We start from the raw sequence: 26,631 nt of genomic DNA, 5'->3' as shown, positions 1-26,631 counted from the left end.
ATCAATAAAGAACATTTGTTTGGACACAGAACACCGGTTTCCTGGAGTAACATTTTTCGAATGGGGGAGTGCTTTCCATGGACTGCAGAGAAAACAGTCTTTTCTGACATATATATATATATATACACACACACACACACACACACACACACAAAAATGGGGCTCTCGAAATTTGGTATTTTGGCCTTTGAAATGTTTACCTCCTTCATTTTGATATGATCCAAATCCCAACAGCACCTCTTAACCAATGTGTGGTCCTGGGCATTTCATTTAATCTCGTATTGCCTAACTTATCAAAATTGCCAGCCCTAGACCTTTCACAATTGTTGCCCTTTAGAGTGATTTCGTTCTCAGTGTATGATCTTTAAAAAAGCCTCACTCATGTTTTCACTGGCTGCAGTGTTGCTTCCTCTATAATAATAGTGTGCATTGATACATTACACACCACAGACACTTGTTCCTTTGCTCTCTAATGGCAACACTACTCTCAGTCCGTCTTGATATGGACACCCTCCGGCTCGCTTCTAATCTTCACCCACTATATATGCCATTGCATGGGTAGTTTTCTCCTTTCATCCAGTTGATCTCCTGTTCCATGCCTGGGCACGTTTGCATTCTGTGAGGCAGCCAATCTGAGCCATCAGTCTATTCTGGATTATGTGGACCTTTTTCATACGATCTGTGTCCTGCATTTATACTATGGTCGGTGTACCTTCCTCATGAAGAGGGTAAGGGGGCTGAATACTAATATCAGTTCTTATTTTGATCGCTGCAGAACAGAATATCAAAAACGATGGATTGTGATCTTGATGAGGTGGCGCAACCACATATTCTGGATCCCTTTATTCAGGGTGGAGGGGGGCCCCAAAGAGGTCTATGCCGGGGCCCCAAAATAGCTTAAGATGGCCCTGCATGCACTTAGTTGGGCCTACGGCAGCGGAATATCTAAATACGACAGTGAGCACAGGTAGGCTGCCATTCTTCATTACCTGTTGTAGGCCAGCCTCGGATCACCAGGCTGGCCTCCGAGTGTGCCAGGAGCACCCGACACAGACCATAGGTGCTGCGCTCACGCAGCAGACAAATGAGTGGGGCTCAACCCACTCGCTCTGGATCACCGGAGCAACCCACGTGGCTGGGATCACCCAGCACACGGCAGCCCCGGCTCTGGGGGCACCCAGGCCGGGGTTGCCCATGCTGGGGGCACCCAGGCCGGGGTTGCCCATGCAGCCGTGCTCACGCGGCCAATACCTGAAGGTGGGACGGCCTTGCCCAGCAGGGGCACCGTCCCGGTGCAAGGCCCCTCCATTGGGCCTGGCGCACGCGGTGCAGCACCAGCATGGTGCAATAATGAGGACACCGGAGTCAGCTGTTTGTGGGACTGACGAGCCGGAAACAGCTTGTGTCTTTTATTAAGTTGGTCACGTGGCTACTGCCACGTGATCCATTACAACATCCTGGGAGCTACCATGCTCCCAGGAGGGGTGACATGCAACACTACCCAACTGTGTCCCTATGCACAGGAGAAAATGTTCAAGTATGTCCGTGTTCATCAGCTCTCAACCACAATGCTGTGTTATGGTGACACCCGCCAAAAGCAGGTGAGTTGAGAGCTATGCCGGTGTCAGACATGCCAACCCTCCCGATTTAGGCAGGAGACTCCTGATTTTGAAATGAAAAGTATAGAAAAATATTGCTATTTTTCACATACTCCTGCCTGAAATAATTCTAGCCCCAATGCATGCCCATGGGGAAATTAATTTCTCCCGAATTCTCTCATGAAATCTCCCTCCTTGGCAGTGGTGTCGCTAGGAGGGACCTGGGGGGCGCCCCCCCCTGTGAAACCCTGTGCCCCCCCTTATATCCCCCTAAGATGAGCTGTGACAATGTTCTGCCCCTACTTTTGTCTGTGCCCCCCTACTTTTGTCTTTGGCCCCCTCTGTGCCCCTCCTAAATTTGATTCCTGGCGACGCCACTGCTCCTAGGTGCCTCCGAATGTTGGCTTGTATGCGGTGTTCATCAGCTCTCGACCACTACGCTGTTTTAAACTCCGGCTTCCCCCTCTCGGCTACGGTGCTAGCTAGCGTTCTTGGTCTTGCTCGTCCAACTCGTTTCCTTGTGCAAAACTTTTGCTTCACGCTCATGCAAAGAGAGGACGAGTTGATAAAAGAAACATGGGCACGTGACTTATCAGAGGCACGTCTGAACGTGCAACCCACGTGATCAAGAGGAAGTGGAGCGTTGTTGTGCTGCGTTTCTTTGAGACATAGACGCTAACGGAATGCGATGGAACCTAAACACGTGCCTTTAATTGAGGATGTCCAGGAGCTTGAGGGGTTCCCCACGCCAGGATCCGAGCAGGGAACGACAAGTGTCTTAGATCCTGAATATCTGCTGCTGTGTGCAGATCGAGCCAAAACTATTTGCTTTCATGCTGCTCCAAAGGCACTCTCGGTGGAAGGAAGACCCTCTGACACCGGTGTAACCAAGAGAGCACGAAGTGCTGGAGCTGCCATCAAAGCTCTGCTAACGGCCCTGCACAAGGGCGAGACCGGGCCGAAGGAGAAAGAAGAAACCGCTGCCTCGTCGGAGGCGGTAAAACAAGAATCGTGTACGTTGCCTGGGTCTCTGGTTGCACCACTATACGTTTTTGCCAGGACACATATTGCGGATAAGCCATGGACTGATCGCGAATCTCGTGCGCAGGCAAGGGATATCTTAGCGGGTTTACTAAGGGCATCACGCTGTGGATCCATTGCCGAACTTCTCCGTGGACACAGAGAAGGAGAGCGTGGGGTTTTCGAAGATGTGATGGTGCTTCTGAAACCTCAGCTTAAGAAGTGAGTGTCTTGGGGGGTGAGGGCTGGGTCTGCCGGAGAAGTGAATACAGATATTGTCATAATCGACTTGCTCCAGAATATTGTAAATCCTGTATGTTATGTTACAGTTCAACATTTAGATTAGATGAGCAGGAGCCAAAATCGGCTCCTGTGTGTCTGGACCACTGGGGAACCAGAGGCGCGAGTACGTATCACACTGCAAATCTGAGATGTGTACTTTAACGTTTTGTCCATTAAGTATAGTCCATTATGCAGGGCACACCATTTGCACTTGACACTAGGGTAGTGATAAATGTGTATGTGTACAGTTGAAGTGGAAAGTGACAATTTAAGAAGACTAGTTTAAAACATTTTAGAAGCCATGCAGAAATTGTGTTCGCTCGCAAAGATGACGGCTTTGTCGGTGACTGGCAGCTGGACCAAATATGTTGTGGGAAGCAGCTGTATTCTGTGGGTTGTAGCACAAGAGGGGGAATGGGCAGTGCTACAGCTCTGGGGGTTTAGTGACTCACTTTGTCTCCCTAAAATTAGGCAGATACTCCAAAAAAAAAAAAAAAAAAAGCAGGACAAAGGAGCATGTCTCTCTCCCTTCACCCACACGGATCCATAGATATGTCTTGACCAGAAGTACACATAAAGCTACAGGAACATACTTCTATTCTTTCTGCCTGATCCAAAGGGGTGAAAACGTATCTTTTAACGTGCATGAATGACTAGGTGCAAAGGAATATTAATGTTAAAGGTATTTGTACCGCACACTGTCGCCACTGCTGTGGTCCCCAGGCTTTCTGGCGGATCTGCAAAGGAGGGTGTCAAGAATGGGGGGAGAGGCGGGGGGAGAGGGTTAGTCAGGTGTAGTGGGAATAGGACAGTGAGAGTTGAGATGTCGTGTTGGTCTCTTCAGTTTGGTTTGCACCGTTCGCTGAGCTTGAGTGCGGTTTTTGATCGGTGCCAGAATTCCCATCTGCTGCTGTGGCGAGTTATGTGTTGTTAGTCTGTTTTTGCAATGTGGTGAAGTGCGTGCGGATTGCTGTGCAGAGAGGTGGCTGTGTGAGTTTCAGTATTTTGACTATGTGGAAAATTGAAATTTTAAGGTACGGTTATATTGGTTTTCAAGTATTTGTCGATTTCTTACCACTTTGTCTTCGAGTTTCTGCACTAAACCTCCATGGTTATCCTGTGTGTTTGGTACTCTGCCTTGACCGCTTAGTTGGCAGGCGTGGTGGATAGTGGGAGCCTTCTTTTGTTTGACCTCAGTGGTTTGTGCATCTAGCTTAAAACCGCTTCTTCCCCACCCTGCGGCAGGTGTAGTTTTAGTCGCAGCATTTATCCCTTATTGTCCATCCTGTTGGTTGTCCCTACCTATTCAAGTATCATTTAGGATTGGTGGCGTGTGGGGTCGAGTGTGCGGTGTGCGCCCACCCCCTCTTTTTATAATGGAGGCGTAGGTTATGGTCTATGGTTTCCTACAGGGGTATCCACAGTTCGTTGTGGACCTTTCTTCGTAGTTGATTCCTCCTGAATCTGGAGCGATGAACCACGTTTTGAGTAGTTTTCTGAACTCCAGGTGACCCCTTGTGTTGCATATGGACTCCTGATCTGTTTACAAACACCACCTTGCATTGCTGTCAGCAGATCCAGTACATAACAGTTCTGCATTGTCGTCAGCCTGAGGGCGCGCAGTTCGATTTATGACGTTGAACCTTTGTTCGGTATTGCTGGCCAATTGGATCAGCTCCCAACAAACGATCTGGAGCCATTTGGCATTTGCACACTGGGTATTAAGGATGCAAAAAATTTCTCTGCTGATGTGAATAGCTTGTACGCATCAGGTATTTGTGCGAGCAGGTTGGATGAGTCTGTTGATATGTAATTTGATGCTCTTTTTCTTCTTCGCAGTTGATCATATGATTCTCGGGAAGGATGCAAAAGTGGTGGTGGCAAAGTGTACTGTGCTTTGATTGTTGGGGGCATTGTGGGTGCTTCGTCAGGCAGTGGACCCTCTTTCAGGTGTTCTTCTGGGACTACTAAAAGGACTGAGTGTAGCGTAGCTAGCGAACAATATCCCCTCCAGGATTGCCACACACCTAGTAGTAGTCCATCAGCACTGCAGTTCCCTTGAGGTCTGGAATCGGCACACTTCTTTTAATCGTTTGTTTGAGCCGACTGAATTATTTCCTTCACAAGCACAGTTCATAAGTCTTTTTCTGGTTTCTCTATGGCTGCAATACAGGTCCGCTTTGTGACATGCACTGTCCATGTCTGTGCGCAGGTCTGTTTCACAAGTGCCACAGTTGTTATGGAAACCCTAAAAGTCCTTCAGCTTTACACATGAGTTTTTTTTGCCCACTTGTTAATGTATTTCGCCCCTTCGATCAACAGGTATGGTTGTTTTAGACAGTTGGTGTTGGCCACACTCGTTTTGCATTTCTGGGCTTCTGAATCAACCAGCTCAAAATGGATGTTGCCTGCCTGAAAAATGCCTCTGATCCTACATAACGCAAGATGAATTGGGCATTGTGCCTCTATAATTGGTGGTACTAAAACCATGGTTGTTTCAGATGTGTGCGGTATTAAGGAGCACACATAGCAACTGGTATTGGTTGTTCACCTTCCCACTGCCCTCATGTCGGAATACCAACTGTTGGAGTGCTCGGGATGACAATATCTTCCACAGCATCCAGGCCTATGCATCTTATTTGGGTTTATGTACTTGTCTTTTCATTCTGTTATGGCATAATATGTGTCTTTTTGCTAACCTGTTTCTGCTTTTTGTAATATTTATATAATTGCTTACATTACACAAAGGGTTTTTGACATTTGAAAGTAATATTTCAGACATGTTGCGTATGCACACAGTTGTGTGGGCATTTCTGTCATTTGCTAGAGTTCCATTATGTATGTATATAGTCTTGTTTCCATGTTTGGTCAAACTAGAGGATATGCTTTCATTTGAGTCCAGGCTTGGGGTCAACTCGGTTAAATTAAAAAGTGTACTGCTGTTCTCCTGCCCCAAGCCCCCCCCTTCTTTCGGATGGCCAGCCCAGATTAAAGATGCCCCTCAATATATTCCCAATAATAACATTAGAAAAATAAACAAAATGGCTGTAAAATGTAGGCCACACTCATGAGTACATTCTAGTGTTATTAACTACATTTCTATTTCTAGACAATGAACATTTTGACGTTGACGTCTTCATCTTTACAGTACCTGTAGTGGAGAAAAAAGGGTAAAATATAGGGATGGGAGGGTGTGGGTATTCTGAGTAAGAGTAGGTAAAAACTGGGAGGGGGTAAGGAGGAAAGAGAGAGTGAGAGTTTTAATTGTTAGGTACCTGATGCTTTTAGCAGCAATGCATGTATGTTTCTCTTGTAAATGCACTTATATAGTCAGCATTAAGCTACATGAAATGAGGTAGGTCTGTTGCATTAGCTTTGGGCTGCTGGTGCAGAATTTGTTGGGGCTGTGTGAATGTCTGAGAGGTGTATCCAGTATCGGAGCCCTTTCTCTGCGAGAGGGGTGGAAAACACAACCTCGTAGGGCCTATAGAACCTAGGATTGTTCCATTTTCTTACAAAACCCTTGATATTTACCAGCTGACCCAGCAACTATGGTTGGGTCGGTGCTGGCTCACTTGGTGGACCTGCCACGTTTTGTGCATCCACTGGGTGCGGTGGTGCCATCTGTCGTGACACGCAATTGATTGCACGTGTTAGGTTTGTCAAGTATTCCTTGAATTCTTCTCCCAGAATTTCTGCTGCTCAATGGGCATCTGATGCCCTCCTCACAGGGTAGTTGCATGTCTGCATCTGTCTGCCAGTCACTATTTCATGGGGGGAGCGGTGGTGATCCTTGTTGGGCTGAGTGCGCAAATTGAACTGGGTCAAGGGTAGGCAGTATACCCAATTCTTTTTCAGGGTGTTGCATAATTTTGAGAGCCTGCTTTTGAGGAGGCTGTTGATACGTTCTACCACCACATTTCTTTGTGGGTGGTAAATCGAACACATGTGGTGCTTTATGCCCAGTAGTCCTGTGATCTCTATGAAGAGTTTATTATAAAAATGGGTGCTGTTGTCGGACCTCAAAAAGTCACATACCCCCACTTTACAGCACACTTGGCATCTGGGTTGGCACATGGACCGGCCTCAACCCACCTTGAGAACGGACTCACCACCACAATCGGGTATCGAGCCCCATTGCATCTCTCCCCCATGTCTGCATAGTCAATATGCAGCTCACGGAACCACCCAATGGGACGGGGCAAAGTGCCTCGCAGTGTTCGGTGTGTACCCCCTGTACTGAACACCTGGAAGGTGGTGCATTGGATGACCATTGTCGAGAGGTGTTCTTGGAGATTGGGTATAAACCAGTCTTCCTGGATGTCTGCTGCGACGTGTGGCTTGGAGCTGCGAGAAGGGTAGTGCAATTGCTCAAATGCTGTGCGTAGCAGTTCTAAAGAAATCACTACTTTCCCAGTGCATTGCTGTCTCCATAAGAGGTCAATTGAAGACTGTGCGACCACTTTTAAGATCAATTTCTTGCTCTTCCGAGGGTGCCCTACATTCAAGCCATATCACTTGGGTTTATTTTATTTTTATTTTATTCAGATTTGTAGAGCGCACTTCAGCCCGGGGGCCTCGAGGCGCTTGTTACAGACAAAATCTTAGTTACATAGGATACAGTAATTACATATAATACAGAATTTACAGTAGACATGAATACATTAGCAATGCAGAATATTTACATGGATTCCTGAGAGTTTCCTCATTATTTTGTAAGGAATGAGGTTTTTAGTTTCCTGCGAAAAATGTGGAGTGAGTTTTCCGCTCTAATATCTGCAGGAGCGCGTTCCAGGTTTTGGCTGCAATGTAGAGGAAGCTCAGACCTCCGGCTTTGGCTTTTTTGATGCGTGAGATGCAGATAAGGTTGGAGTATTGCGTCCTGGTGGGACGGGAGGAGGCAGGTTTGAGGATGGTTTCTGATAGATATTACGGGGCGGAGAGAGAGAGAGGCATTTGTAGGTGAGGGTCAGGATTTTGAGAGTGATCCGTTCTTTGACTGGGAGCCATTGGGCTGAGTGCCTGGCCTGAGTGACATGCTCTCTTCGTGGGATACTAAGAGCGGCCCGGAGAGCATTGTTTTGCGTGACTTGTAATCTGTTTATGTTTTTGGCTGAAGTGCCTGCTAGGAGTGCATTGCAGTAGTCCAGTTTGGCTCCAATGGTTGCCCTCGCTATAGAGAGGCAGTTGGGTTTAGAGAGGTAGGGCTTGATGGCGTTTATGAGTTTGGTGGTGTGTGCGGATGCGGAAGTGATTGCGCTGACTTGTCTGGTCATCGAAAGTGAAGAGTCAAGGTATACTCCCAGTTATGGGTTATGGGAAAGGCTGTGTATGGATCTGCTTCTAGTCTTGTGGTCACTGGTGCGATAACATATTCGGCAGGGGTGGGCACCGGGAGATACGCTGCAGCTTTGGCTTCCGCATCGGCGGCTGCGTTCCCCAACAAGATTTCATCAGTGTTGTTGGTGTGTGCTACACATTTAACGACCGCCACTGCAGAGGGTTCTGCGAGGGTGCAAATCAGTGTATTGAGCAGGGCAGCATGCTGCACTGGTGAACCGTCTGCCCGCCTGAAGCACCTCCTTTTCCAGGGCGAAAGACCTGTGTGTACCTTGGTGGACATGTATGCAGAGTCTGAGTAGATGGTGGCATAACACTCCTTGGACGCCCAAAGGGCCTCAATAAGTGCCACAAGCTCTGCTGCCTGGGCTGAGTAGTGCATGGGCAGCCTTTTCATTACCAGTGTTTCATAGTCATCACCCTCTAATCGCACCACTGCTGCCCCAACATGTCTCTTCCTTGTGTCCTGGTCAATTGTCTCTGACCTGTCATCAAAAAAAACCTCGCCTTCGCCTAAAGGGCTATCACTGGCTTTGGGGATATCATCCTCCTTGACTCGCAGTCATGCTGTTGCAAGTCCTTATCAGTGGATGGCTCTGTGAAAAACGTGGCTGGGTTTATATTTTTGTACCTCACAACGCGAATGTGTGGGCTTGAGAGAATGATCTTGTACGCTGATGCCCGCCAGATGGTGAGGGTGGATTTTGAGCGATCTAGGTTGGCAAAACAGAATGTTCCACGTACAGAGTTACTGAGAACCCCATCAAAATTGTGGAACCTTTTTCGATTGTAAAGGGCGCAGCAGCAAGAGCTTGTTCACATACATCACTGAGTCTAGCGTGCCGCTGTAATAGGCCAATGGCTTGTGGCCCATTGTGCTCTTCTGTGTGAGGACCGCTGTCATGAGTGTGCTATTTGAGTCTGTCTTGCTGTTCTCTTTTTGGGCTTCTTTGAGGTCCTGTAAGAGTGGCCTTGTGTATGCTACATAGTCAAGAATCCATCCCCCACAGTAATTGCAAGACCCTAAGAACTTCTGCATGTCTTTCACTGTAAATGGCTTGGGAGCGGCCCACACTGTTGCTGCCCTGTCAGTGGTGACTATTTTTCCATCTGCAGAGATAAGTTGCCCTAGGTAGAGTACATCCAGTTGGCAGTACTGGAGCTTTGCCCTGTCTTCCTTGTACCCGTGCTAACAGTTATAATAGGGCAATAGAGTGCCTTGGGCAGATCTGCCCACCAGTAAATCATCTTTGTATTGAATTATTGTGCTGGGTACCTGGATGTTACCTAAGTCTTCATGTATGATCCTATTGAATATGCTGGGGCCTTTGTAGTACCCTTGGGGCAAGCAAGTGTGTTCATAGCGATTTCCGCCCTGGGTAGATGCTGTAAGATACTGTGAGTCTGGGTGCAGGGGAACCAAGAAGAAGGTGTTCTTTAAATCTACAACTGTAAAATGGGTCGCTTCTTTGAGTTCTTTGAGGATGCTGCACAAAATGGATGCTGGGTTGGTGCCAAGTGGAAACTATCTTATTTTATTTTTTTTCACTACGTCATTGAGAGGCAGAGATCCTGGATCTTCCTCCACCTCCCCCTTTTGCCTTTTTGAAAGGGTATATCGCTGTGTTGCATGGTGAGGTAGAGGGTCTTATGATCTGTTGGTGTAGCAAGGCCTGCATGGTTTGCCTGATTTCCCCTCCTCTGCTTCTCTGGACAATGGATATTGCTTTACCCGGGGGAGTACTACTCCCCATAAGTGTGATTCTTACAGGGGTTACGTCTTTTAACATCCCTACATCATGTGTGTTGGTTGTCCATAAGTGTGTGGAAACATGTTGTAAGTCTACCTGGATGAATGGGGGTAGTGTGACAATAGCCATGAGGGGGCTTTGGACTCTTCGGTATTGTGCCATGATCTCACAGGGTATGCACATTTAATTTCGATGATTATTTCCCCGTCATTGTTGTTATCCTCAAAAGGTTCTGCATTGGTCAATTCTTTAAGGGGCTCAGTAGGATAGATACATACATAACACAGTTTGCCACTGGCAACCGTTGGGGTCAGTTCCTAAAACTACAATCCACTAGTAGGCCCTCTAAGTCCAAGGAGAGTATCGTTCCTGCAACTGACTCTGGTGACACCACGGGCCGAAAGATGAAATCAGTGGGTAATCTCCAGCAAGTTCTGCTAAACTGGGGGACGGCTCGTGTGAGCACTGTGATGCCGTGAATAAACATGTCAGGGTTGATAGGGATGTCTCGTACCGCTACATCACATGCCATGGCATGTATCCTAAGTATTGCCATTAGTGGACACATGCCAAGCGTGGCACAGACCATACCGCTGTCTGTGAATGAGATTGTCATGTGCAGCTTACTTAGCAGATCCCTACCAAGCATGTATGACACCTCTCTTGGACCCTGAGAAGGTATTGATCTGCATCTTCATCATCGCCCACTGTACACTGCATGATTGTTTGTAAATCTGGAGTATCTGGGAACGTTGGCTGCAATGCGCCCCATTTCCTGGCTCTAATTTTGTTAAATGACGCTCCATCATGGGCATCATTGCTCAACGTTACTCCTGGGTACCCTGCTTTGACCCACACATATTCTGCTTGACCACCAACTGTGGCTACTAACAAGCTTTTAATACCTGCTATTGCTAAAGGCACCCTTGTTTTGTTCTCAGAAGCATAGATCCACCTCCCTGCCCCGCCGTTAAGGAGATTATTCTTCAAAGAATAAAATAAGCAGTGTCGCAGAGCACTAAGTAATTCTGAAGGTTTGCTAATTAAATTGGCACTTGTGTAGGAAAGTTAGATATTTGTTACCCTGTTCAATGAAAGCACAGCTCACCCTGCATTCCTCTCTTGCCTTCAGAGCTCTCAACGCCCTCGTTTCTCTGTTCACTGCAAGTTCAAAGGGACTAATGGGTGCAGAGTGCAGCAGTATTTATCCCCCTTCCCGCATGTGTCAAAAGGCCTGTGTGGGATTGCTACGCACATTTTAATTTGATTTTTCAAATAATTGCAAACCAGAAATAATCAAGGATAATACTGTTATTGAGCTAACTGTATCCTGTCTGACGAAGGCCAGTATGTGTTATTTTTTTTTTTTATTTTTTTTTAAAGGCTTTCGATTCCTATTCAAAAAATGTAATACGTTACATAATGCTTAATTACAGTATTGCTACTGTAAAAGACTGCATTGTCTCCATGCTTTACAGTGAAGTGTATCTAAATCTCAGTGTCATCTAGATTTCATTTTGTTGGTGAAGATGCATCATATTGACGAGCGGACACCTTTGAAAATGTACATGACCGCACAGCCAAATTCTTTTATGGCAAACCTAGTCCTGTGGCCTGCAGGTTACATACAGCTTGCAACTGGTGAAGGGGTGTCACGGTATTAGTTTTATGACGGTACGATAACCTTCTTGCCAAATGACGGTATATCATGGTTATCGCGGTATAGCAGGTGGAGTTAACTAATCTTAACAAATATTTTCTAAAAGGTCATAAATTGACAGATTTATCATCGCAAACAAAACTAGGCACCCAGGGCCAGAATTGGGCTTTTCAACATAGTTTCCACTGAAATGCCTTGCTTCCACCAAACACATGTGTGGAGAGGAGGGGGGGGGGGGGCTGCTGCAAATGGCAAAGCAAACTGAATAGCTTTTCGTAAGTGGTCATTTAGGCTTTATGCTCCCCCACTGGCTGCTGGTGAAGATGAAAATGTTGCCATCTTGATAACCTGCATGCCACCGATCAATGGAGGCTGATGGTAGTATACGCTTGTGCGCATACACACACACGCACTCTCTTTACGTTACAGCCTTTAGTTTACTTGCGGGCCAAAAGGTGTTCAGTACTCACGGACATGTTACCCTTTGGTATGGCAGCAGGGAATACCCACAGAGATGAGTGAATTTTGCAGTGTGACTTATTATATGTAAATTCAATGATAGAACCAGGGAAATCCCCCATTGCCATATGTTTAGAGAACATTATCCATTATAAATATATAAACCCCAAAGCCGCCAACCCAAAGTAAACCCTTTTCCTTCTTGGCACTGTATCTATTCTTCCTATTGCTAACATATTGATTTTGTGTCAGGCACGTGTGGTTTATGGAATGGCATTAAAAACTGCTCCAACTGAAACTACTTGGCAGACGGCACATCCAACAGTGCAAGACCAAGACTGCGCAGCACTTGCTTACTGCAGCCTTTCCAAATCCGATTGAAAAGCACACTTTACGGTATGAACGGTATAAACAATGTGACGGTTATTATTGTTCAATTAAGTGGTTCACGGTATCTTTAACGGTATACCGTTATACCGTTACATCCCTAAACTGGTGCTCAACACATGAGCTGATGCCATACTCCTTTACATTCTATCTTACCATATTGGTTTATACCCTGTACCCTGAAAGTGAGAGGGTTGCAAACTACAATATTCTGCCTAGTTTGCCCAGTTATCTGCCTGCTATGTCATCCACTCTGCTTAGTCTTTTACACAATGAATACTCAAAGCTAACTTTATATTTACTTAAAGTAGTGATCAATAGTTTCATCCAGTCTGTACATCTACAGACCTACTGCAAAACTGTACACTGTAGTTGGCCTCCAGAGCTCACTTTGCTCACCTATTATGATTGTATTATATATTTGCACCTGCAGTAGAGAGAGCTGTCCAAACTGTTTTAAGAGCCTTTTTATCATATCTATTTATTTGTGTCCATTCATGCAGCAAACCTTTTTACAGACACTCACCCGGGGCTCGCAAAGTATTTTCGTCCACTCGCATAGTCGAGTAGATTTTAGGAAGGGCCAGTACCATTTGCAGGGGATGTGGACACTTTTTTATTTAAACTTTACTTTGTTTTCAGTAAATGTCAAATACATGTTTCACTGTGCATGGCTGGCCTCTGGGTGGCAGCAGTTTGCCTAACTAAAGTGGGTTTGTGGTGACATGCACCATTTTACAGAAAGAATTTGCAAGGCCTGCCTTATCTCATTAATGTCTTAATTCAGTGGTATACAAAACTGCTTTATTGTTGCTCATTTTATATCTTGAGTACAAGTATTTTCTGGTGGCATTAAAAGCATTAGTACAACATTGCTAATCAAATGGGTTTGTTTGCTAATCAAAACATGTTTAATTGGCAATCTTTGCTAATCAATTTTTGAAAACTAATTTATGCATTGATTCTTGTCAGTCTGTGCCAAGAGCACATAGTGAGGCCTCCCTGCTCCCTTGTGTATCAATGGCATTTGCATTTTCATTTAGCCCTTTCCGCCTTTAGTCTCACTTGCCTTTTTGCTTGCCAATGTTATCCTGCCAGACCTCTCACTCAATCTTCCGTCCCATAAACTTTCTAACTTTAGTATGCACAGGGGCGCCTGCTCAGCGTCCCCTTCTCCCTCCTCCTCAGTCTCATCAAAATCACTCCAATATTCTTCATTTCCTCTTTGGGACCCTACATTCTTATAGGCCAAGCTGTCTGTTTCTGTCACGCTCCACGTGAACAGTTCTTAGGGGTGCGCTGTCTATTCTGAATAACATTTCCACTGGTCCCCTGCTTTTTGTGCCGGTGCCCCTATAGGCGGCACAGTTGTATCTATTTTGGTAACATTGCACGCTGCCCTCAGCCTTGCTAGTTCTATCTGTATTGATGCCAGTGGTACTTCTTAGTCTCTTGCGCTCACTCCGGTCTGGGCAGTAACTTCTGGGGGTGAGCCATATGGAGGGGATGGGGCTGTACCTAGTGTTGCTACCACCGTGCCCACACATTGGGTTGGTGTACCCTTCCGTTGGGTTAGCTGGTAGCGGATATATCCCTTTTTCCCGTCCACATTCTTGCTGTTTTCCCCTGTGCCCGCCTCTTTACTATTGTCGTCGTTTGTCCTTTTCCCACTTGGCATCCTCTGTGTCCTCAAACATTTACCAGAGGTTCAATACTTCCCTTCTATTCTGCAACGGCCATCCCTTGTATTTTGCTGTCAGTTAGGTAGATATATGTTCCAACACGCTTCTGTCAAAAGAGCCCTGTTCTGGCCAGGAGTGGGGCACCCCCCCTGCCCCCCACAGTCTCAGTCACCCATTGGCTGTGATATTTCTTAATCTTTTCGCAGTACAGGGGTAGGGGCTTGCATAAGTGGTCTAGGGGCGTTTCTACCCCCATAGTCGTGTCTTTCATGTGTCGGGTAGTGGGGCTATGCCTGTGCTACTGTGCCACAATTGAACGATAGTTTAAAAAATATGCAATTCGATTTTGTCAGCAATACAGTCCAATATCATCGATTAAACCCCCAAATAATCGTCTGTTCAATTCCACACCCCATTATCCCCCTCAAGAGCTTTATACACTTAAACCTCACACTCTCCTTTCATGCCCCCACACGCTCAATGTACCCGCCCCTCACAGGCCGCCTCCTTTTGACATAAAATACACTAACAAAACAAACTAAAATAACAAGTACAAACAACAACCACTATTGTTCCTGAGGTCTGTAAGTATACAGAGCTCCTATATTTGTTCTTGTATTTTTCACACACTGGACAATACAGTGCATATGTGGCGCCGCGCCTCCCCCCCTGACTCGGGTGGGGTGTGACTCCCCCTATTCTGTTTTCCTTTTCCTTAATATCCTCAAATTATTAAAAACCAAAAAAGAAATCAACACACTCTACAAATATGGCACGCTCTCAATTTCAATCACTGCTTGTTTACACTGTTCAAACTGCTTTATACATTCACCCCTACTTTGTTATCCCTTGCAGGCCATACTCACGTGCACACATTCTCCCGAAAAACTCCGTTCATGGGGTTCCACAACCGGCCTGGACCTCTCTTTGGGGCCGCACCCCGGTCCAAAGAGTAGGCGGGATCCTGCAAAGACGGCTCCCACAAGGCCACTCAGTGTACACGTTTTGGGACTGGTCGCTGTAGATGGGTGTGGCCCTTCCAGAGAGGCCGCTTGGATACCTCCGCAGGTATGGAGATGTTGGGATCACGTCGGCAGCGTGACCAAATGATGGTAATTCCCTGTTTACGCTCAGCCTAAAATGACTACAACCCTCTATGGAAATAGGCCAGGAGATGGCTTGCAAGGATAACGAGTTTTAATTGTACAGAACACAAAAATATCTTCAAAGAACTCTGCTGCTCGAGAACATTCTGGCTTCACTTAATACAAGTAGTGGTTCAAAAGGGGAGGAAACGTCATTGGTATGCAGTAAATACTGACATTGCTGATTGGTGAGACAATTATACATGGGCCTGCTCCATGAGGGATGCCAGGCTACGATTGGTTAGCTTCTCCGTTGTCTGTCAGTCACCACGTGGGTCAGCTGGGCTCACCTCTCCACAGAGTGAAAGTCAGGTCTCTCATAAGTTATATTATCAAAAACGTCTATGATGCGTTAAGCCTAATACTACATTGCTATGGCATGCACCTGGGATGCTCAGGAACTGATGCCAGGGGGAAGGGAGGAAGAAATAGTCAAGCTGACCCACACATTCTGTGCTTTGTTGATGGCGCACCTCTCGCACCCGTCCCCCACCCTTGTTTTGATCTATAATTTATCCCTCCCTCTAACTCGTGTTACAAAGGATGTATTTATGTGGAGAGGTGAAACAGTCGCACATGAATAGATCTATTATGGCCAGTTGGTTTACGATTTGGGAATGCAGGGATGTGGGGTTCGGGTGGTGGTGTGGGCCATGGAGTAGGCTGGGTATGGGTTGGAGGCCTGCTGACAGTTTGGCTGTGATGAATGGCCACTGTGAGGAGCCTGGTGTTGTCTCACGGCCTTTCAGGGGCCATTCCTCCTGTGAGACTGAGTAATTGCAACAATGGAGGGACAATGGGCAGCTTCCCTGAGAACTGGCTGTGCGGACTCATCTCGTCAGAATGATCTGGGCCTAGCCGAGTTCTTCCAGTTCTTCCATGGAGCTAAAGTTATGCTGTGCGTCTATGCAAGACCATGCATCCACCATAACTACAAAATGGCGTTCCATTCTAAGGGCGCACCCTGGGTTTATGTATCTATCATTCGCGCTATATTATATCTGTGCCGATATTTCATAGCACGGTCCTCTTCTCTAACCCCCCCCACCCCCCTCCAGCATCCCCCTTGTAACTACACTATTTCATATGGGATTCGCGTCACTTTAAAGCGCCTAGGGTGGTGGGATAGACTCATTTCCACCCCAACAGTACTACATGCACTACTGGTCCAAACGTATCAATTGAGCTGTGTGGGTGAAAGCAGGGGCACACGATTCTACTTGTCTGTTCCTATTTTTTTTGTGTGTATTTTTACTCCCAATTGTAATCTTTGGGGAGCATTTGCCTATATTGGAGGAGTAAAATTGGCCGATACACCCCCTTATCTGTAGGGCTGGTTATACTACTAACATTGCAAGCAAGTAAATTACAATACTAAGGAATAATACAGTTACCCTTCCATAATAGTGGGAAGTACTTTGCAACACTTGTAACCTATTCTATTTCAGGAATATGCAGTTACACTAACATTACTTTCTAGAATAATGCAACACAACTCAAAGGTAAGTAAATAACTTTGTAATAATTTTCGGAATGGCAGTAAGCAATTCACAGGTAAGTAATAACTTTAAAGTTAACTTATTCTGTTTCAGGAATATACAGTTACAGCACCAACACATAGCAAGTAAGTACTTTGCAACACTTGTTATATTTTCTTTACAGAACCCTTATACTTTAAAAGTCCTTCCCTAATCCATGGCATGTTTCTTCTCAGAGGCAGAAGGGGGACACTGGTGGTCGAGTGGCCAACAGTATGAGGCATAAACTTTAAGAAAGTTAGAGTTCCGGAGTATTTCTCAGCTAACAAGTAGCAGACTTAAGAGTTGGTAAAAGTGTTTGGGGACCTCGTAGAAGGCTCCCTAGATGCGTTCCAGCATCAGGCCTGGGCAAACGGTATGGGCGATCTCCCAACTACACAAATCACCACGCTAAGCACACAGGAGTGGCACAAAGACTTTAGGTAAGTATTACCACAAGCCACACAGTACCTCAGCAGTGAAGAAGAGCTTGCAGATGGACACTGGGTGGGAAATTGTAGCAGCAGTCCAGAGGAAAGGCTCCCAGTAGAGGATTCTTCAGTGCTTCTCACAACTCTGTGGATTTGGCGCCCTTTTCAAGGAAGCAGATTCAGAATGGTTGTATTCTGATCAATTCGCCTCGCTAGCTTGTTCTAGAACTCTGGTAAGGGGACTTCAAGGAGTGGAATCTTACTTCTGGAGGTCCAGCAGGAGTCCATTTAAGTTTCAGCGAGATTGGTTCACTGGAAGGCGTTGCACAGCACTCATGCAAGCTATGAACAGTGGCGTTACAATCCCATTATTAAGCACTGGTGCCCACTCTGCCAGACAGGCGGTTGACAATGTTTACTGTGGGTTTATTTGTGGGGCAGGCAACATGGCTGAACCTCATGGTCCAGGGATTGGGCCAATGGCCATGTACGCAAGACATGGGCAGAGGGCACTGTCCCCTAATTGGGCTATAGTGGCCAGGGGGTCAGGCTGCAGGCCTGGCCTAATCTCTGCTGCGGGTTGCTTCACAGGGCCAACAACATCTCTGAAGCCCACGCCCCTGGGTTTGTGGCCATGTCCACAAGCCGTGGACAGTGGCACACAAACCCATTATGGTATAGTATGAACTGCACCGGTTTGTAGGCTAGGTCCAGTGGCTATTGTTGGTGGCTTGGTGGGGCTGGGTCATGTTTGAGCAATTCACACAGTGCTCCAGATCAGATTTTGAGGTGGGAGTATTTTACTCCCCGTTTTTAAACTTTGACAGTAAATGTGATTTTAAGAGAGTAAAAATTACTTTTCTCCTTTGTAAGAGAGTAAAATGTATGTGACATCCAGCCGACGCATGCACAAACTGTATGGAAATCATTACCATACGGCAGCTTTCTGCATTGTGACAGAATACACCTTTCATTATTTCTCTAAGGTCTGGCCATTTGATCTCTCCTGTATATATTTAAATGTTAAAAACCTAGCCAATTACATAGTAAAAGCAAACATGAATTGTATTGTGCGTTTTGAGGCTCGATAGCATTTTCTGGAGCTATTTCTACCTAATGGTATGCCAATGTTATGATACAACAGTGCAGAGAGGCAATGACTCCATGCTAAATTCTACATCTAATCTAATGGTCAAATGGTTATTTGTATAGCGCTTTTGGCCAAGCGCTGTACATAGAACATATTTATCACAATTATCACAAAACCAAAGTCGGTACTCCTTTATCAACCTCGAAAGGATGAAAAGCTGAGTTGGATTTGCCGGGATTCGAGCCTGCAACCTAACCGATCACGCACATATTGCAGCAATGAATACTCAACCGGCTGAGCTATCTTATTGGCTAACATCCTTCAGAGGTTGGTTAACGGAGTATGGACTGAGTATAATAATCGCAGTACCTAGATGTTGACACTACATGAAGTTAAATACCTATCTGGATTATCACAGGGACAGGTTTTGATGAGTTTCTATTTCAATTACAAATGTACCTTTCATTGGTTTGTTTTTGAACAGTGTTTGCACTTCCTGGAAAGTCAGGTTTTGGATGTTTTAATTGTAGGCTAGAACACCTGTGATTGGTGAAATGACAATCACTCACCCTTGACCAAATACTCTGCCACTGACCATTTATAGTAATGTAACCCATTTACTGCAAGGTTGAATAGATGTAAAGTAGACTATGCATAGTCATCATTTTACACACTTATAATTACAGTGTAAATTAAATTATTAGTATAAAATTGATCTTCCTCCGCATGATTATGCACACAGCACCAGAACTCTGAAAAATACAATTGTGCAATACTGGTTTGCTTTCACTGGAAAAAAGTATCAAAAGTATCATTTGTTAAAAATATTAATTCTCAATTGCGACTTAGTTTTCCATCTAATTATACAATCCTAAAATTCCATGGAATTATGCACGGTGCTTCTAAAGCTGAATGGAAAGAAACTATTCCCTTTATCACAGTGTGCAGTTTCTTTTTTTAAAAGGCTTCAGAGAAATATATTCTGTTTCAGAGGTGGCTTGCAATTACATCAATTTGCAATTACATCCATGTAGATAACAATCAAAAGACGCCTCCTAGTTTCTTTCAAGTAACCTGACCTTTGTGCAGCCCTCTGATCTAAACCTATGTGTAAATGTACCCAGAGAAATAATAAAGATGTCGTATTTGCAAGATTTTCATGTGTTAAAAAAAAAAAAAGGCCTGGTATTCACCTTATCTGGAGGCCTCAATTCACGCATGGCTTGCATCCTCAACATGAGCTGCTGAAAGTGGCACACTTTGGTATGCGCTGCAAAAACATTTTTTGAAGGGAGATTTATAGTTCTTTAAATTTGCACTAATACAAACCTGCGAAATTCAGTGAAAAAACATTGTTAAAGGGATTTTATAGTTGCAGCGGAAAATCAAAAAAACAAGCTATGCAACAAAAATCTTGCACCCCCCCCACCATGAACGCCTCAGACTAACCCGTTCCCTAGTCCTGTAATGTTGGACCACCAAAAGAAGTCCTGATCGTTAAAAACCAGAAAGTAGTAGAAACATAATTGCATAAATACAACTATGTTATTATCTTCCATGGATTGGTATGATTTGACTGCAGCATAATTGGTTGCGGCGGAATTGACCATAGTCAGATTTACTGCAAACCTGATTTTGCTGCGGCCAAAATCAACTAATCCACGCCCTTCACCCATCCCCACCCTCGTCTCTCTTACCTTTCAGTAGCTGCCTTCATTCTGACCCTACAGTGTCAGTTCGGTCCCTGCAACACGAGTCAGAACTGACGCCGCAGGGTCCCTTTCAGTTTTGAGGTCCCGCTTCCAATGTCCCGGAAGCAGGGGACACCCCGCAACTCCCTTTTCCCATTATAGCAAGAAAGGGGAGTAGGGGCCACCCCAGCAACCCTCGTTCCCCTTGTTTGCTATAATGGAACAGTGTGTCATAGCTGACTGACTTTTTGGCTGTACGATCGTTTTGTACAGCCTAAATTTGGTCAACTAGCCCATACAGTAAAATATTTCGGTCAAATTGGCCAAACCCCTCACCATGTGGTCATAGTTCACAAGAGTCATTTCTGATGTCCATTTGCAGGAATGCATTTGGTCAAATTGAACGTTTTAAGCAGGATTCCAAATTTGAGATGGTGGTACTTGTGATGTTCCGGGGGGTATTCTCCCAAGCAGACCAAGGAAGCCCTTATTCATGTGATCTGGGAAGGGCCGACACTCTGACCCCAACCCTGGGAGCGGGCAAGCAGGGGATGATCATCTGGATGGGTGAACCCAGGATTTTGCTTGGGGGGAATGCCCCCAGGGAGATGCACACACCCTACAAATCTCACCCTTCTGAATTGACCAGCCCCCTTAGGACGACGACTATAATTTCTCATGACAAACCCCCCTCCCCCTTTTTTACAAACCCCTTCTTAACCCGTAGAAGACAGCAGACTAACTCTAGAGCTGTTCACCTGACATATCCTGACACAAGGGTCTGGCAGAGTCAAACAATTGACCAGAATCACAAACCCCTGATGGCCCTTTCCCTTCCCCACAGGGATAAAAGTTGGAGCATGAGAGCACTATACGAACAAGGCAGACCGCGCAACGAGACAGCTATCCAGGCATGGCAGTTCAAGAGGAGGAGAAAGACGGCGCAAACCGAGTGGGTGACCAGGAGAGAAGCGACCTTGCCCTTTCCGAGCAGGCCCGTGAGACCTCCGCAGAAGGAATTGTAAGGCCGCGAACGATAGCCCAAGTGTGCTGCAGCAGATGTCAAAGGTACACAGAGCGTTCTACGCTGATAAGCAGGACAGAGAGGGACGCCTGCTTCCGTGGTTCCGGCCTTGACTCCCGATACAAAGAAAGCCAAGCGGTTCAACATAGCAGTGAATCGAGGGGAGGACCGATACAGAAACCGAACTGTATTGAACGAAAATAGCAAACGGCTGATTGCGGAATGAACAAAGAACTGTTGATGTATAAGGGGAAAGCCAGCTGCAGATGAGCCAGGCACCACGTGGGTGCTCTTTCTCGAAACTCTGGGTGATTACCCGATTGTTGAAACTTACTATTATCAGAAGGCCTTTGGAAAGGCAAGAAGATGGTCGAAGTGGTCACACAGGGGTCTATTAAAATCCTCTACGGTTGAAAGTCTTTGACCGGCAGATGATCGTTAATAAGGGAGTGAATCCCACATCATAAGAAAGTCTGAGGAAGTGTGAGATTGGCAAGAGTGAACCCAAAGGAGGGACGCTGATGGAAAAGCCAAAGTCTAAAGTCCCAAAAAACAGTGTGTTGGCAAGAGTGAACCTGGCGGAGGGTGGTCCACATAAAACTGTTTGAAAAGACATCAAGATTTGAGAATGTAAGCTGAAGGAATTGTGATGAAAGCCATAGTGAACCCAACCGAAGGTGGCAGATATTCGGGAGGGGTCTGAGGCCCGGAAGAGGGGGACCCAGGGGTGAAGAATCATTACCTCAAGGGCAAAGCATATAACGCCATCGGAAGCAGGAAAGCTAACATCTGAATGCCCTGATGATCGTTGAAATATTTGGGGAGCTAAGCCTGGAAGAGGGAAAATACAGGGGTGAAAAGTCATCGCACAACGTACATATTGAGAGGAACTTTTGTTATTTTGAATACATCAGACCCTCGAAGGCAAGAGACTTTTTACAAAGCAAGAGACTTGGCCATCGAAGATCCTGATAGCTGAAAACGGAATTATCTTCTTGTGCTGGGAAAGCTCGAATGAGTACTGTGCTCCAGAGTTCTGCCTTGTTCCGTGCGGAAAATGTGCAAAAGGTAGACCACGATTACTGCATCCTGACATATTATTTGTGAACACTTCTCTATTTGTTGTGAACCCTATCCCCCACTCTTTTTGTATTTAGTGTAAGATTTTGCAATAGGTTTTCTTAATATAGGCCTTTTTATTTGACAATACGCCACTAGGACTGCCTTATTTTGATTTGATGGTCGTAGCTTGCTCCCATCTTCGATTTAGGCTTAGATTAGGTGTTTTTTCCCCCCACCTAGCTATATAGCTTAATAAACACCCTTGAACTGTGATCACGTGTCTGTCTATTCTTGATACCATGCAGTCCTTACATACTTCACTATTCCTAATCTCTCAGTTGCCACAGATAGTTGTATTCTGCGCACAGGCATTTCATGTGTAGTAGATGGTAAATTGAAATTTAGGGTATTTAGCCTATTCATTTAAATTAATTTCAACTCCTTTCCACGTTGCCGCCTTCTGTACCTTTTTTCAATCACAAAGAAGTTCTAGGCAGGAGTAAACCTTAGAGGGTGGTGGCAGTACTGAAGTCCTTATCACTTGTAATGTACCATTACATTCTGTATTGATCCATTCACCCGCCTCACCGGCTTGCAAATGTATGTGCAAATTGTGAGTCGGCGGTCAGTGAGGCATCTCCCTGCCACCCTTGCATGTAATGAAGGACTGGGTTCATGGTCCATACATCCGCCCATCAAAAATTACAACCGGCTGTGGTTTTGATGTTCACAGCAATGTCTCCTCTCAGGAACCTACAGACGTTGAAAAAAGGTTACAGAGAGAAATTGGTTGTAGGGCTGGGGGTCAAAACTTTCTAGTTGCTTGAAGGGATTGTCCATGGAAGAATTAGGGTTGGTTTCTGGGAAAATGGTGTGGGGGTGGGATGATGGATGCTTCATTTGAACTGTAGTCGGTTCTGTTTTGAAATTAAACTCTTCAGCTTCCAACAGCCCTTATTAGGGGCACACTGTACAGTTTGATTGTATCTTTGTTTTCACTAGTCTATATCTGTGTACTTGAAGTTTAGAACTAAAAATGACTACTGAATTTCTCTTTTCCCCCATGTCACTGAAAGCAGTCAAAGATTTCTGTATATTTTATTTCATACTGCTCCACCTTTAAAATGTTGCTTTGATCCTTTATGATACTGGAAAGTATCACAAACAAAGGCTTAGCCACCTCATTCGAAATTGTGTTTTTTGTGTGTTTCTAGAGATACCTGGGAACTGAACCCTGCTACAAAGAATGTGTTTTCTTCGACATTACATCAAGTGACCCGCCCGTGGCTGAGTGATTTCCTGGAAAGTGTTCTGCCTCCATCACTTCTGATATCTGATGACCATAGGACTGAGAACAAGATCCTGGGAGTGAGCTGCCTGCATCACATTATCCGGAATGTAGTAAGTAAAATTGCCACTATTATCAAGTCGGGACAGTGATGACCATAATCTGTGCTCTTTCTACCTACCATTCAAGCCTGTTTTAGTGGCGTCACATAATGTTCACCTTCTAGCAGTCTGCACAGGGTCTGTCACATGTTAATTCTTGTATGATTATTGAAATCTTAGCACTGGGATACAATCTGAGTTTACCTGGGCATATTTAAAGGTTGTATGCTATAAAAGGTGGTTAATATGGTTGCTAACTGATGTGAAGGGCCGCATACCATGCACTAATGGCAGAAATCTGGAGGAACAATTTGGCTAGTGCAGGCACAATATCTATAGCGCACTTCCTACCACTGCCATCACAGCACTCTCCCTACCACCTCCTTTTACTGCGCTGAATAAACAATCTTTCCTGATTTTATAGGATACCTTTATTTCAAAGCAATGTATTCATAAGCAGTAGTGACCATGATCATCATCCCAGGTCTCTTCAGACTGCCTGTCCTTTTAATGATGCTGACTATAGGGACTCGCACAGTTTTTGATAGGATCAGTCAGAGAGTTGGTAACGAAGCACAGTGCATGCTGACACTTGTCTACCTAGAGCAGAGAGAGTTGAGAGGAGAGCGGTGCTCCGTTTCAAGGCTGCTGATACAGAGTTCGAAATTGAGAGGAGCTGGGAGCCATTTAGCTCTTGCTTGTAGCCTGGAAGAGGAGCTGCTTTTAGCTCCTGCAACTCTAATCTTTATTTCTATCCCTGTTATGGGTCAAGGAGAGTGAAGCTAGAGGAGAGTTTTGAGGTGTGGCAAGTGGTGGGGGGAGTTGTTGACATTGGTAATGGCAGTTTTTAGTAGAGTCAGACCTACAGAACCCAGATTGGAGTGTGTCACATAGATTTAGTGTCGCAATAGTAGATGCATTGAAATACTAACTGGTTCAGACTTCAAAGAAGTGGGGGAGTGGAGATACCATTGATAATTTTAGTACACATCTGTTTTTCAGGTATAAACAGAATAGCTGAGATTTCAAAGCAAGATAGTAGGGCCCACAGATGGGGAGCATATTATGGGTACTAGCTCTTGAATGATTTGTGGAGCAGATAGGTCCACTGAGGCTCAGAACTTGGTTAGCTATTCAGAGAATGGGAGTCTGCTCAGACGGTGAGGTTGTGGGGTAAAAGAGGTGAAAGCAGGTTCAGGTGCACAGAAGAGGAGTTTGTTTAATGGATCTTAATAGTGAATTAAAGGGCAAAGTCATTGGCTGAAAGGTAGAAAGAGCTGGAGTTAGGGTGGTGGGAAATGGCATCCTTTGGAGGTTAGTAAGGTAGTGCAATTCGGCAGCATCAAGGATTTTACTGAGATTGAGCATTACTGATGGGGAGAAGGGAGAGGGAATATGCACGAGTGCCATAGGTGGATGTTTATTTCAATCATAAGATCAGTTGTAGGGGGTGATCAATTGATGAGGATTGTCTGATTAAAGGTGCGGGCAGCAGTGTTCCAATGTGCGACACACATGCAAATTCAATCTTCCATATTTTTGTTTAATGTGCTTTTTATTATTCAGTTGATTTGAGGATTTGTAAATACTATTCTAAGATCTTCTGTGCACATTTGTGGGGTCTGTGAAACCCCAAGAGGGTGCAGTAGAATGTTTTTGCCCTGCATGGGACTTTTGTTACATCTTTTATCATTGTGGCACTTCAGAATATTAAGTAAACTCATTAAATGTCAAAGATCGTTGGCACCCTGCGAAACACAAGCATGCCTCCCAAATAAGGTGCTTACCTGGCCTTTTTACGCATGTAAATCTTGGAAATATGACAGCTTTATTATTTTCCTGTCTACATTTCCCGACCAGTTTAGAGGAGTGGGCAGTGCTAAGGTCAGGTTACTTGACACAAACCAGAACGCTTCTTTTGATTTTTGTCTGCATGGATGTAATTGCAAGCCATGCCATGGATAAAAGCCTCTGATACAGAATGTATTTCCCTGAAGCCTTTCAAAAATGACTGCACACTGTGATTAAACAGATTGTTTATTTGCATTCAGCTTCTGCTTCTGCTGTTACTGCTCATGGAGCAAACACCACTGTGCATATTTATTTTTCTATAATTTTAGGATTGTATAATTAATAAGGTGGAAAACTAAGTTGCAATTGAAAATTTATATTTTGTAATAAATTATGCTTCTTTTCCAGTGAAGGCAAACCAGTATTTCACAATTGTATTTTTGAGAGTTCCTGTGCTGTATGCATAATCGTGCAGAGGTAGATCATTTTTACACTTTTCATTTACACTCTAATTATGAAAACATGTTTAAAAGTATGACTGCACGGTCTAGTTACGTACATTCAACCTTGCAGTCAATTGGGTACATTACTATATCTATATTACTGTCCGTGGCAGCAGAGTCTTTGTTCAAGGGTGATGGTCGTTACACCATCACAATTAAAACATCCAAAACATGACTCTCTAGTAAGTGCAAGCGCTGTTCAAAAACAAACAAATGATAGTTCGTTTGTAATTGAAATAGAAACTCAGCAAAACCTGTCGCTTTGATAATCCAGATAGTTACTTAACTTTATGTAGCGCTTCATACATGGTTCGTCCAACATCTAGGCACTGTGATTATTATACCTCAGTCGATACTCAGTTAACTGACCTCTGAACGATGTTAGCCAATAAGATAGCCTTTTGAGGTCGATAAAGAAGTACCAACCTCAGTTGGGTGATAATTGTGATAAATATGTTCTATGTACAGCACCTTGCCAAAAGCGCTATATAAATAACCATTTGACCATGAGATTAGATATTAGTCCTTTCCCCCCTGCACTGTTTGTTGTATCATAACATTGGCATACCATTAGGTGGTAATAGCTCCAGGAAATGAGGACTTTCATTAAACATCAAAAGACAATTCTGCTATCGAACCTCAAAACACACAATGAAAATCATGTTTGTTTTACTATGTAATTGGCTAGTTTTTTGTGTTTTCAACATTTAAATATATACACGAGAGATCAAATAGCCAGACCTTAGAGAAATAATGAAAGGTGTATTCTGTCACAATGCAGAAAGCTGTAGCATAGTAATAATTTCCAT

General features: G+C 44.8%; 1 protein-coding gene across 1 annotated transcript in view; it reads left to right on the top strand.

Annotated features, from left to right (window-relative positions):
- The first annotated feature begins 2,194 nt into the window (after positions 1–2,194).
- Positions 2,195–26,631, top strand: part of TTI2 (TELO2 interacting protein 2) — a 193,755-nt gene continuing 169,318 nt past the window's right edge. Inside the window, exons 1-2 of the mRNA XM_069617966.1 lie at positions 2,195–2,840; positions 23,354–23,540. Coding sequence (XP_069474067.1) covers positions 2,287–2,840; positions 23,354–23,540 — 741 coding nt within the window. The 5' untranslated portion in view covers positions 2,195–2,286. The remainder of the gene's footprint in view (positions 2,841–23,353; positions 23,541–26,631) is intronic.

The sequence above is a fragment of the Ambystoma mexicanum genome, chromosome 10, assembly GCF_040938575.1.
Source record: "Ambystoma mexicanum isolate Mex_15411 chromosome 10, UKY_AmexF1_1, whole genome shotgun sequence".
Lineage (NCBI taxonomy): Eukaryota > Metazoa > Chordata > Amphibia > Caudata > Ambystomatidae > Ambystoma > Ambystoma mexicanum.
The sequence above is the reverse complement of the archived record's forward strand: the minus strand, read 5'-3'. Positions and strand labels throughout refer to the sequence as shown.